The sequence below is a fragment of the Thunnus thynnus genome, chromosome 5 (assembly GCF_963924715.1).
Source record: "Thunnus thynnus chromosome 5, fThuThy2.1, whole genome shotgun sequence".
Classification (NCBI taxonomy): Eukaryota; Metazoa; Chordata; class Actinopteri; order Scombriformes; family Scombridae; genus Thunnus; species Thunnus thynnus.
Window position 1 is genome coordinate 2,513,606 of NC_089521.1, and position 14,184 is coordinate 2,527,789.

Genomic DNA, 14,184 nt, shown 5'->3' on the forward strand with positions numbered 1-14,184 from the left:
TTGATCACTTGGAGCGCTCCTTTAAAATCTTGTTTTTGCCTCTGAGCAAAGACAAAAATTTGATGGATTCTGACATATATTTGTCATTAAAGAATAGAAAGTGAAAGACCACACAAGACTTTAAGAGCAGGGAGGAAAGTTGATATGATCTGCTGCCTGTTAACATCAACATGATGAAGGCACATAACTTCAACTCACATGAAGAATAAAAACAAGAGAACACAAATTATGACACAATTCAATCAACTTTTTAATAATTATTAACAAGTATAGGTATGGATTTACACTCTGTTCATAACTTTGTTTTTGTTTGCTTTCTGTAGTTTTGTACATATTCTGTGCGTGCAAGGCAAAGATAAACATGACGGTAGAAAATAAACTCTCCCCCGAGATGAGACGGAGGCTCAGGTCGCTGACAGCGCAGAGAGCTGAACTGAGGTCCGCTCTGACAAAACACACGTCATTCTCCACAACCACCCTGAGAGTTTGATAGACTGAATACACTCTTGTTGTTATCTCACACAATATCTGCTCTTTTATTAAAATCCGATCTGGTCCTCTTATGATATGATGATTGCATACATGGTTGTTTAATGGAATGACTTCACCTGAATTAATTTGAATGTCACCTACTGATGTGAATCTACAGAAATATGCAGAAACATGCAGAGCTTTAGTGTCCTGTGGAGTCGTCTGGAGATTCTAAAAGGCTTAATGTGAAAATACTTTAACACGGCAAAAGAAATATGTACTGTTGGGGGAAAAAAAAGGGAAGGCATGATGGTACTTGGTAAAGATAGTGTAAAGGAAACTGAATTTAATGAGTAAAAGTGTGACAAAACAAACAGAAAATGGGGGTAAATTCTTGGATTCTAAATGTTTTTCAAGATGTTGGAAGCCACCAGACTTCTCTCTAGTACGAGGGGGAATTTGGTGGAGAAAAAGTAAAACTTGAGGGTATTGTTAAAAAAATGTGTAAATATGAAATTAAGGCAAAACCTTAAACTTTATGTAGCATAGTTAGCCTGGTTACAAACCTCAAAAATTGCCACCCACCTCTGAAATTCTGTTGAGAGATTCAAAGGTTTGATATTGCTCTTGTAATTGGCTGTTTCCCCAGCTGGAAAAAAAGGCTAGCCAATCAGAGCCTTCATGAGCAGAACTTAAGTTGGAATAATCATCTAGCTGTGCCAGAGGCAGAATTCAAACAAATATGGTGACAAGCATGAAAGGAACAGATGCAGCTATCGATATCAGCTCTTAAAGGTACAGTATGTGGAATTTAGTGTCTGTGACCTCACTGCTAGATGCCACTAAATCCTACACACCAGTCCTTTAAATGAGAACTGCACTGGAGGGATGTGAAAAGAAAGATGTTTTTGCAGTTGGGGGACGATTTCAGGCTTAATGTTGTTTCTCCCTTGATGGTCTTAATGAAGGATCATGTCAAATAAGATGAGGTCTGGCACACACTGGCACAGCTTGGATTGCACTATTGAGGTCCTGCAGTGATGTCACAAATATTGAATGGAAGCAATGCACCAGGTCCATAAATAACAATGGATGAGTCATGAATCAGTTATTAAATGTGGATGTCTCACCTGAGCTCTAAACAGCGAGAGAGATACAGTAGCAGAAGCAGTGTCCCCATGCAATCTCAGATCAAATCTAGTAACCTGATGAACAATCTGGCCTGCACTGCCGAGGTAAGAAAGAACAGACACAGAAAGAACTACTGGTGTGTCCACAGTTCAATTAGTAACCTCATGAGTAGTTGAGCAACATGTTCTTCTGTCTGCAGTTAATGTTTATGAAATATGAAAGTAATCATTTATAAAACAGTCAACTGCAGAGTCTTGTGAACACCGTGGGCCCTCAACTTGTGTGTCTAGCATAGTGGAATGTTCTTGCAGTATCTCATGTGAAACTAGCCACCTGAGTGTTTTGCTAGCAGGACTTTGCTTACTGGCGACTGTAAGAAGCTGTGACGTGTGCTGCAGGACCTCAACAGTAATAGTTCATAGTTAAATGAACATTTCCTCACATGCTGCAAAATACATTAGCTGGACTGACGTTATAAACTCCAAGCTAACTGCTCCTAGCTAGTGTTAACTACTGCTAACACAGCTTCTGTCTCGACTGAAAAATGACATCTAGTGAGTAGATGCATCAGTCACAGTGATTGATTGAAGCAATCCCCCCCCCCCCCCCCTCCAGCAGAAACCAAGTAAAAAAAAACTAGTGTCAGACTGAGTGACAAAATGGCAATTCAGACTAAATATCAGGCTAACAAAAGAGGATTAAGAGGGGATTTAAATGGTGGAACATGCAATCCAAATTTGGAGTCATTAAGATTTGAAGCAATTACTAAAAATTGAAATACAACTGGGAGCAAATGATCTTAATTTGTCTTTATGTAGATGAATCACTTAAATCTAAATCACAATGAAATATGTAAATGTGGTTTACGAGATCTTTTTACTGAAAAGATCATTCTGGGATACTTTTAAAAAGTTTAAGGCCAAGTTGAAATATACAGAATATCTATATCTTTTGTCATCTTCTAACCATAAACTACATCATCGGCCTTGAAAACCCCCAAATCAACTCAATATAACAACATGTATAAGCAGGTGATATTAATGATGTGATGAACATGATGTGTTAATGAACTACACTCACAAATGTGTTGTAAAATCAACCATTCTTTTGTTGAGAGTACACATATTTCACTACCACCCGTTGATGATGCTCTTGTTATTTACTCATTTAGCTGATGCTAGCTGTGTCCCATTTCAGGCTCAGTGTCTTTGGAAGGACTCAAACTTGTGATCTACAGCTGTGTTTAGACTGAATGTGAAGTTAATTGTACAGGCGGGGTTATTGTATATCAGTCAATGTAAAAATGGGAGTAGGTGCAGATAAGCCCTGGATGGTGAGAATTGAGGCGCATGTGCCTTGCATGAGTTACATGTTTGAACTTGAGGGAAATAATTTACACTGTAGGCCTGGTCACACCATGAAGTGGCATTGCAAATGAATCAGCATGTTTTTGTGAAACATTTGTTTGTCGGCTTGTTGATGTAGTGACTACACATAGGGCTAGCTGGTGAACTGCTACTGACAACTTGATAACTAATATGCAGTCATATTAGTATGAATAACACAGGCTAGTCTCACGCAAACCAAAACAGATGTTGCTATTTGGTACTCCTCATCCACTCAGAAAGTTAAATCTTTACTACTTTTATTATTGTATTTTATTACCAATAAGCTACCCTCATGCCTGGTCTTAATCAGCAGATAACATTTACTCAGTTACATAGAATATTCAAATTTTCCATTATTCTGAGCACCTCAAGGACTACTCATCCATGCTGAAGACTGTTTGACATGGTTGAAAGCTCCAGAACAAGTGAGTAGGTGGACCTTGACTGGTGATTGTTGTTGCAAAATACTTGTTGGGGGCTATGTGATCATTTATTAGCATTATTAGCATTATAATTTGGGTAAAAGAAGGCTGCCTTTGTAATGGAATATGCACCCTCCTGAGACAAAGAGAAGAGCGCTGACATGGGACACAGCAGCTGTTTTCTACAGTACAACACAAGGACAGGACGGGTAGGGCTTCAGTGCCTTGCTTAAGGACACTTCAACAGGGCACATTGGCTGCTGCAGGGATTGAACCTGGGATGTTGGTATGATGTGAGTCTTTCAGCTGGGCCACCCTACTATCCTGTTTCAAACAGGAGGGAACAACATTCACGCTACTCTCAGACCTCATATACCCTCCCACTTCCTGATCTGTGATGTCACAGACCCCTCCCTCGAGTCTTTCCCAGGTGTGTCTTTTCCCCTCAGGTGAGTCTGTGTGTTATTCAGAGAGAGGGGGCTCAGTTCTTTGGTCTGCTGGCTCTGCCTTCATTGTGTGCTGTTTAGAGACCGCCTCTCCTCTCTCCTTTGTGCTGTTTCCCACATCCGCTGTGGCTGCTAATGTGCCAGGGCTCTTCTTCATGTGGGGCAGGGGACTCACTTGGGGGCGGGTTTCAGAAGAGATTGTGCTGGGGGTCTTTTCTTGGGGAGGTGGGGACACCAGCGTTTTTTCTAGAAGGTGGGAAAAAGCTGGGGCTGTGCCTGGGCTCTTCTCCTGGGATGTGGGGGTTACGGCAGGCTTTTCCAAGGTTGGTGGGGCTTTGTCAGGGGCTGCAGCTGGACTGAAGAGTCTTGGTGCTGATGCTTCGTGTTGAGCCTGAGCTGCAGAAGAGGGGCACCCTGAGACTGGGGTTTCCCTACCTGCTGTAGGGGGGTGCTTGCTTTGATCTAGTGTTCCTCCACAGACTGCCTTCAGCTCCTCCTTCTTTTCTTCAGCTGTCTGCTTCCCCTTTTCCCTGGCTGATCAGGAGAAGGACAACAGACAGATGGAAGAACAGCTTTTTATCTCAGAAACATAACGCATTTTTAAAAAGGAGGTTATTAGCATGACTGATAAACAGCCTCCCCTCCACCTCTCTCACCCTCCTGAGTCCTTTGTGCTTCCTCACCACTGGTTGGATCTTCAGTGCAGGTGGGCAGGTCCCCTCTGTTGCCCCGGAAACGGATGGGCGACCTTTGTAACACAGCCTTCAGCTCTGAGAGAGAAGGAGACAGAGAAAGAGGGGCTTGAGACTTTTTGCAGACCAAGATCTTTAATTATCACTATGTGTAAAAACAAGTTCTAAATGCCAACCATATATTAGAGGACACACACTCAAATTTAAATCAATCAGGCAGAGTGAAAAACTTTCAGGTTTTTATATTTCTTACATTGCTTTAAAGGACCAGTGTGTAGGATTTAGTGGCATCTAGCAGTGAGGTTGCAGATTGCAACCAACTGAATACCCCTCCTTTCCCCTTCCAAGTGTGTGGGAGAACCTACAGTGGCTGTGAAACTTGTGAAAAACACAAAAGGCTCTCTCTAGAGCCAGTGTTTGATTTGTCCGTTCTGGGCTACTTTAGAAACATGGCGGTGCAACATGGTGGCCTCCATGGAAGAGGACCATAGATGTATTATAAGAACTGGATACCCGCCTAAAAATGGCGCCCATTTAGTCCTATAGGAGTTGCTTGGCTGGCGCATATGCCAAAAAAAGTTTCTAGCTTCTAGGTTTGCTTCCGCATTGTGAGGCCCACTGAATATGCACAGTTGTGTTTCCCCCCCAACCCTGTCCCATAGACTTTACATTATGACGATGTCATGGATTTTAAATCACTTTTCTCGGCTCGAGAAAAGTTTTACAAATGTAAACCTCCATTGATCAAAAGTTCATAATAGAAAGAGTCATAATTGACCTTGTTTGCAGTTTGAGGTGTCCTGTCAACAGTTTTACAATGGTGGTCTATGTGGAAAATGCTTTTTGGGCTGCAGGGGAATTTCTTACTGCAATACCACAAGTGACCACTGGGAAAAACTGGCTGCAAGGCTGAGTGGTGGCGCCCTATCCAGCTCTTATTATACATCCATGAAGAGGACCCGCTCCCTATGTAGATATGAAGGGCTCATTATAAGGTAAAAAAGACATTCCTCATTTTCATGGGATTATACACTAATTAAAACATACTTATTAATATAATATTCCATTTCAGCCATGTTCGTTCCACTAGATGCCACTAAATTCTACACACTGCACCTTTAATAGTTTTTGGTATTCAATGGCACCTGTATTTAGTTTATTATGTCTTCATTAAACACTACATTGTGCATTATAACTTTTACTGCACACACACACCTCACACACTCACCTTGTGTCATGGCCAGAGCGTCCTCGTGGACAGACACAGCTCGCCGTTGTGGGAGGGGCTTCATGTGTTGGCGTGGTTTAGGAAGACTCTCTGCAGGAGTGCACATGCATACATCGTTAAAATCAACTTGTTCTCTTGAAATTAGACAGATTGAGTCATTGTATCCATTTCAACATATTCATTATTAAACATAAAAGCTGTGATATTATAAATGTATAACAATACAATAAATACAAAACAATACATCTTTCTACCGTACAAACTGGAGAGAATGACTGATGATGATCTTCTTTTCTCATCATATTATAGCATCATTTTACCATGTAAATGTGACCAAACTTAAATGAATGCAACTCTTTTTAAATACTTCATGTGACTCTGAAGACTTTACCCATGTGACCTCACATGTGACTTTGATCAGTACCATGTTTCATCAAGGTGATAATGACCCAGAGATGTGTGAAGAGTACAGACTATAATGAGCCTCCTTTGAATTTGGATGAATGATTTGCTTTTCATCAGTTCCGTAAGACGTACCGTCGGTCACTGATTGTGCTTTCTCGGAGCGATCCTGTGCGCTGGGACCCCTCCATGGAGACGGGGTTGGAGGGAGCAGCTCTTTCCTGGGGGATGGAGCTGAGGCTGCACCCCGAGGACCCTCCAGGCTTTCATTCTGGGAATGGAAATCAGAAGCTGCTCAGCAACATGACTGCCATATTATAACTGACATGAGCTCACGGAGGCAGAGAACAACATTCTTTAGACAGCAGTGTGATACTCAGGTATAAAGTATAAAAGGGAAAGTCATGCACCCCTTAAAAGCTACTGAATCTGTTAATTAAGAGTTTCTGAATTTAAGGTATTTTTAAGGTCTGTAGTTTTCACCTTTTGAAAAACCTTTTCTACCTTAATAACACTGTAAACTGATAATGGATGGATTTGTAAAATATTTTGAATTATTATTTAAATGAAAGGAAACATCACTTTTTTGGATGGCAATGTCAGTCTCAGGGCCATCTCTGGACATTTAAATGCCCCAGACCAGACATCCTTTAGATGTGTGGTTCAACTGTAAACTTCACTGAAATAGACACAAAATAACTCTCCACTCACATCATTCACTGCTGCTGCTGTTTTATAATTAACTTAAACTGAAACTTTTATATTTTGTAGCTCAGTGGGTCACTCTCTCACAATGCTGTGTGGACACTGTTGTAATGGAGCACAGTGAGGCATTTTTGACAGCTGTCATTCCAATAGGATTTATAGCCAATACCTCGGCTATTAATCAAAATATAGATTTGTTCGGCTCTCAATCCTGTGGACATCCATTACTTTCGATCTAATTTTATCACTGTATCTATTGTTTAACTAACTGACTAGATTCAGACAGATTACCAAAGGTTTATTCTACCTCTCTGGAACCTCTCCAGCTGGTGGTGCCCCAGGTGACTAGTGGTGATCCATGACTACCTACTTCTCCTATGCCTAAAAAAGGCCCAGGTCAGTCCACCACTTTGGTCCACACTCAAATATCTCAACAACTATTGGATGAATTTGCTCTTAAATTTTACATAGACAATCATGTTACCCAAAGAATGAATTCTACTGACTTTGGTGATCCCTGACTTTTCATCTAGTGCCATCATCCGGTCAAAATTTAAATTGTCCAACACTTTCCAGAGTGTATTTCCAATAATGTGTAACGATTCCTGTAAAGGTAGTTTAAGGGATTATTCTTTCCTGGTGATATCTATAAATTTTCTTTTTTTAATTACCTGTGCAAGACTCTCTGCTGGCCTGCCATCATGTGTGTATGCTCTGAGCTGGACTCCCTCGACTGAGCTGCTGGAAGGAGGAGCAGAGGAGGGACGAGCTCCCCCTACTGCAGGAGCAGTTGGGGTGGGGAGGGGAGGCTTGGCTGCGACGGCAGGTTTGGGTGGCAGGGGGCCAATGGGGCGCTCAGGGAGGGCAGGCTTTGGGTGAAGTGGAGGGTCCGGCCGGACGGGGTCCAGCGCTCTCATAGGATGCCTGGGGTCTGCTGGAAACAGAAGGTGAGAGACCGTATGTTAGTGGTGATCCATGATATCTGATCCATGAATGATGCATGCTGGTCCAATCAATGAGTTCAGGTTGAACAGACGTTCAGGCACATGTAGACTAACACATAGAAACCACTGTGCATCAGCAGACACCCTCCTGTGTTCTCTCATCACAGGCCCTGAAACATCAGGACGGTTGAGCTACATACAGTCTGCTGCATCACACAGCTCAGGCCAGCAGCTATGGTGATGATGTCACAGGCTCTTTCCCATGTTGCACTTGCTTCACTACTAGTGATTCTAGGACAAGTGTGTGTTTTAAAGTACTGTGACTCAAAAACAACATGAAAACCCAGAACTTAAATAAATAACTGTGGTTTACCTCCTATTGTACTATGGATGTGTAGAACACAGGGCAGAAACATGTTGCATGATGTAACAGTAACAAATGGCCATTCACATCTAACTTCTACCGTCATGCAGCTTTTATGGAAACCATGAAGACAGCCGCAGATCAGCTGTTTGGGTCTGAGAGTGCTGTTGTGGCATAATACAGTGCACAGCATGCGTAGGAATATGGAAATTCTACAGTTGAAAAAATGTAGTGCCAAAGAAAAGGGCTGTCTGACAGCAAGGTAAAATATTCTAAATATAGTGCACACTCAAACTGATATTGATTTTTTTAGGTGGGCATTTTTTTAGTTGGCTAAAAAACATTTTGCTGCTCTACCCGTCCACAGCTGTGCATTGCTTAGCTTCTGTACCAGGACTCCTGTGTGCTTCTCTAAACTGGGAGCGTGCCAACCCAAATCTACTGCAGGTAATACACTGAGTATGGATAACTTCCTCATACAACCCTACCTCAAAAAATACAAACTATACCTTTAAGCCTAACTGGATAAAATGTGTGTTTTTCTATATTTTTCTTTCTATCAACAAATCACATGAAAAGAAAAATCAACAATGTGTCATTCCGTCTCTCAGTACTTTCTGACTTCCCTAAAAGTGCCTAACAAACATACAGTATAGTGTCATTTTTAAAAAGAGCTCAGTTATTTTCTAAAACAGCTGGTCACTGTAGTTTTTAGCAGACGTTACTCAACAGGATTTATTTTCAGTGGCAGATTAATACACATTTGTTGCTCTAGGGAGTATTTCCTGCAGCAGGATGGTGTGTGTGGGATTGAGTGAAAATAAACTAGCCAGTGCAACAATGTGGCTCATTGATGTGTTTTAAGAAATGGAGGAAGGTAACATTCATACCTGATGACGTGGACATGGTTCTAGGCTTCATGTATGTGGGAGGTGGTTCAGGTTTGTCCAGGATAGCACCTGAAGGACACAGAGTACCATTTTAATCCAAGCAATGAATGCAATGTGAACACTGAGATGAACTGAAGGTGTTCTGATTAAATCACACAGCTGTAAGTGGTAGGTCTCTGAACAAATTTTGGTGACTCAAACAAGAAGAAAACGACCAAATTAAAGGAATTTTCTTTTCCAGCGCAACAGCAATCTCTCCATTACAGAACAAAGGACTGTGTGAAAAAGTCCAATTAGAGTCTAAACCTCAGTCATATACTGTAGAAATAATGTACACTGATCCAGTGAAGAGTGACTTGTTGCCAGCAGAGGTCTATTCAAACAGAGTTATGTAGGCCCACTGCTGATATCTAATTAGTAGGAGCTTAATGGAAAGTGCAGATGCAACCAAAGTATTGTCATTAAACATGAAGGTTGGTTTTGTTTCATACGACCTATATAATCCTACATAAATTAGTTCCAGAATATGTTTTAGATGCACAGTTGGCATTTGTGTAATCTTATTTTCTTCAAGGTTTCTTAGACAAACAGAGGATAAGCTTCAGCCTCATTCAGTTACATCTGAAGATACCTAAATTACTTACGAAACACAACACAAGCTTGCATCCATTTTGTGAATCAGTATCAGTTCATTTCTCAATTACAAAACACATTTGGGATTCATTTGTATGAGATTAATTTGATCTTTTTGTAGTTTTATGAATAGACACAATCCTATACTATCTTATGTAATTTAGCAGGTTAATGAAATAAACACACACACACACACACACACACACACACACACACACTTACCTTCAGAGTTGGCTTTTCTCAGCTCCTCGTCTTTATTCTATAACAGACATATTGGACAGTATTAAACAACCACAACATTAGATCAATGACACAACAAGATATTTATTACCTGACGAAGCATTACTGTTGCTACAGGTGCTGATCCTTTACTGCTTCTAGAGGGCTCCAAAAAAATATAAAAAATCTTGAGAAAATATGACATGACATTCCCGGACAATACATAATCTGATTTCTCCTCTATGAGAAGATAAGTGAATTCTACATTTAGACTGTTGAGCTTAAAGTAAGAATACACAAATATTAACCACAAAACAAATGATAGATTAAAGGGTAATTCATACATACATACAACCATGATGAGGCCATGGGGCGCTTCACAGTGATGACAAGCCGTCATGTACATGAACACCCCCACTGCTACCCCCCCCCCCCCCCCCCCCCCCCTTTACAAATGTATGATGCATGTCTATTTAAAGCACAGGAGGAAAACCTGACCTGTGCTTCTGTCAGTAAACACCGTACACTGAAGGACACCAGGAAGAGTAGCCGTAACAAAAAACAGGGATTCTAATAAACAAGACTCTAACGTGTTAGTTGCAGATTTAATCTAATGTAATATTATTTATTCTATTAGACTGATAATACTGATGATATTCAACATTTTCTTTGTCAACAAATCCAATGAAAAGAACAAAAGCAAAAATGACCTGTTGTGTCACAGACAGTGTAGGGAAGTAAGAAAGTATTGAGAGACACACTAACACATTGTTGGCCTTTTCACTGGATTTGTCAACAACAAGAAAAATATAGAATATCACCGGACATGTCTTTAAGTGCTACATTTTCACACGCATCCAGGAAATTCCAAGGACTTCAGGGCCACCTGAGGCAGAGGCCCCTGGTTCAGAAAATCCTTCCCTGGACAGAACTACTTGTAAAAAATGACATGACCATAGTGAGTCTTTTACATTTTACAATTTTTCATTGCGTTAGTAAATCAGTGTAACACATTTTGAATCACGGCAGTACTCCAGTACTTAATAGTTGACCCACCTATTTGCCAAAATGTTGTAAACCTGTTAAAAGCATCTACTTATATGGGTTGTGTATGTGACACACACACACACACACACACACACACTCTCACCCATCCTACCTGGTTTGTCTTGGTTTCAGCAGGTGGAGTTTTGGCCACTCCCATTCTGTGCAGCATAACCTGAAGCCTCTGTTCAAAACTAGATGTGCTCTCAGATACATGTTTCTGGAAGAAGACACATGCACATTTAGTAGACGTGAACATGCACACACACACACACACACACAACTGGCTGATTACTGACAAGTGCCAGGATCATACTGTGGCTGTGGGTGTTTAGCATTTTGATGTGGTTGTATGATAAATATTCAGAGTCATTTTCCTCCCATAATATTGTAAATGTAAATACAAGTTAAGTTGTTAAAATGAAGTTAAAATGAACACATCACATTGTCAGCAGATACATTTTGGAGCTGATAGATACTGACCCAACACTTAACGTTTAGAGAAACCTGTTTTAATCTAGTAAGAACCTACTCTAAAATGATGGGCTTTAATGGTAAAAATCAATGGCATTGATTACTGGTGGAATCAATGCCATGGAAATACTTATTATGCAGAATTTTATTATGAGTTCTTTCAAGCAGCAAACAAGATGATGTCTTAAATATTAGAAATAAAGGCTTGTATTTATTATAAGCCGCTTTCAAATAAAGGCTGTTCACTATTGAAGAATTTACAGTACTGGCGTTTTTTTTGTGTGTGTGTCAGCAACGTCATGTGTCTTTCCCGCTTATGTCGGACGATCTTGCTGTGTGTGTTCAGTGTATTGTCAGACTGACCTTACTGTGTGTGTTATCCTTGTCTTCAGGCTCTAATCCTGTCAGCAGTATGAGACTCTGGCTCTTGCCCTCTCTCAGTGACCTCTTGGTGACCTTCAGTCTCCTCTCTCCATATGGAGTCCCTCCCATCTTCATCTCCTTCATCAGCATACTGCTCCGCTCCTGCTCGGTTAGAGGAGAAGTGACCACAGGACTGGGGGTTCGGCCTGGCAAATCAGGAAGTGAGGTCACTGCCTCTTCTTGCATGTTCGCGAGCATAGCAGCGGCGAGGTCAGAGGTTGTGGTGATGATGGGGTAAGGGGGAGTGGTCTCACTGGGAGGCGTCGTCGTGGTTAATGTCTTGGCAGGCGCCACTGTTTCCCTCGCATCGCCTGCAAGATGGTGGCTGGTGGCAATGGTTCCTTCTGTGGTGGCGGTATCATTAGAAATATTAGCATCCTCCCCTGACCTTGCCCCTCTCTCCTTCTCTCTCTCCTTGTCCCTCTCTCTCTCTCTCTCCCTTTCTTTGGCCTCGCGGAGGGGTCGAATGAGGTCTGCAATGGAGGTCCTTTTGACCTTCACCGCCTCTCCTCCTCCCTCTCCCCCTCCTGCCTTGGCGGCTCTCCCGGCTCGAGCCCTCTTGAAGGCGAAGAAGTCGCCAAACTTTTTCTTGATGTTTTTGGTAGGAAGTGTGGTGGTGGTGGTGGGAGTGGTGGTGGACGAGGTGACAGAGGAGGGGACGTGGGATGTGGAGGATGTAGAGAGGGATGGAACATCAGTGGATGTGAAGGATGTGTCAGTTGATGGGATAGAGGGAGAGGTGACAGTGGTGGTAGAGGAGGTGATATGGTCAGACGAGGAGGAAAAAGGGGTTGACGCTGAGGGGGTTGAGCTTGACTCTGAGGGAGTGGCTTGGGCAGGGTTTGACTCCTCCCACCGGCCTTTTCTGCAGCAGGGAGACAGCAGAAAGAGCAACAGACAAGAAGAGACACTCAGTACTACAACTACTGCTACAGGCCTCAAGACACATGCTCAGTTCAGGTACACCACGTGAAAGGTCATGCAAACAGCACACAGAGCAAAAACACCTCTCATTGATGTAACACTGAATCAGACTGACCATAAGAGTTGCCCGAATAAAACAAGGCCTAGCGTGGTTCTTTCAGTCAGTTGGTTAGTCTGATCAACACTTTGGTCCAGAGCAATATATCTAGAAAACTACTGGCCAGATTACCATGAAATTTGGTCTGGATATTCATTGTCCCTAGAGGATGACCCCTAATTTCATCTAGAACCATTGTCAGGTCAGAATTTACCCTCAACCATGACAAGTATCTTGCAAGCAAATGACTGCATTTTAAAAAATGTATAGAGGAAGCACTGACTGATATCTTCTGTCTTGTATTACTAACTAGAGGTAGAAATTACAAATCAAATCACTGAGGTGGTATTGACCATAGTGGTCTACACCCATTTCTCTTATTCTGAGCGAGTGTAAAGATGAAGTATGACTATGGTCGATTACCTCATATTAAATAATTCAACATCACTCCATTGATGAATCTCTCAGTGCCACTACATGTGAAATATTCAACTACATTCCAGGACATCCACCATCAGGCACTGATGTTTTCTCTCTTAATAACAATGTGAGCATGATACATGGTATACTTTGTATAAGATAGATTAGAAACCAACTAGCCAAGCTTGTCAGGTCAACTTGCATCAATGACCATGGGACATCTGTGTGTTGCAGACAGGTAGTTTGCTTTGAAAGTATAAAACCAAAGGGGAAGAAGGGGTGTGTGTTGCCATGTCTGGATTCTGTTCTGTACAAATGCAGATCTTAGTGTATCAACATGGGAATCAGTAGGTATATCAGGTATATCAGTGAGTTGTCTTGGATCATGCATCTGTTACTGATTGATTCCTAATATTTGTGTAAAGATGGTTGACAAATGCAGAAAACCCAAGTATGTAAGTAGCAGTTTGTAAGTTTGTAACAGCTTATTGTGTCCCTGTCATGGATTTTCCAAGAATGAGGAGCTCTACTGGAGGGATGAACAACATTCTTCCAAAAGATATTCTTGCCCTCATTTCGTGTTTTGATGATGGTGGTGGAGAGTGCTGTCTAGCATGTCATTCCAAAATCTCCCACAGGTGCACAGTTGGGTTGAGATCTGATGACTACGAAGACGATATAATTTCATTTCATTTGTCATCTCTGTGTATCCTGAAATTTACAGCTACTATACTAATTTACTAGTAAAAATACTAGTCTGCTTGCAATCATCTGAATCGTTGCACACATCTTAAATATCTCAAATGATGCTGGATTTAAAGGGCTGTTATTGATCCCATGATTTGTTGTTTTTTCTGGTTGGAGAAA

General features: G+C 41.5%; 1 protein-coding gene across 3 annotated transcripts in view; it reads right to left on the reverse strand.

The window, feature by feature from the left end:
* Positions 1 to 226: 226 nt before the first annotated feature.
* carmil2 (capping protein regulator and myosin 1 linker 2) overlaps positions 227 to 14,184 on the reverse strand; it is a 61,041-nt gene continuing 47,083 nt past the window's right edge. Inside the window, exons 33-41 of one of the 3 annotated variants that reach the window (XM_067588695.1) lie at positions 11,817 to 12,741; positions 11,095 to 11,199; positions 9,939 to 9,975; positions 9,084 to 9,152; positions 7,557 to 7,816; positions 6,316 to 6,451; positions 5,779 to 5,868; positions 4,515 to 4,628; positions 227 to 4,392 (exon numbers count right to left, since the gene is read on the reverse strand). In XM_067588695.1, coding sequence (XP_067444796.1) covers positions 3,875 to 4,392; positions 4,515 to 4,628; positions 5,779 to 5,868; positions 6,316 to 6,451; positions 7,557 to 7,816; positions 9,084 to 9,152; positions 9,939 to 9,975; positions 11,095 to 11,199; positions 11,817 to 12,741 — 2,254 coding nt within the window. In that variant the 3' untranslated portion in view covers positions 227 to 3,874. Of the gene's footprint in view, positions 4,393 to 4,514; positions 4,629 to 5,778; positions 5,869 to 6,315; positions 6,452 to 7,556; positions 7,820 to 9,083; positions 9,153 to 9,938; positions 9,976 to 11,094; positions 11,200 to 11,816; positions 12,742 to 14,184 lie in introns of all 3 variants that reach the window. The other 2 variants (XM_067588696.1, XM_067588694.1) reach the window with 2 other exon arrangements.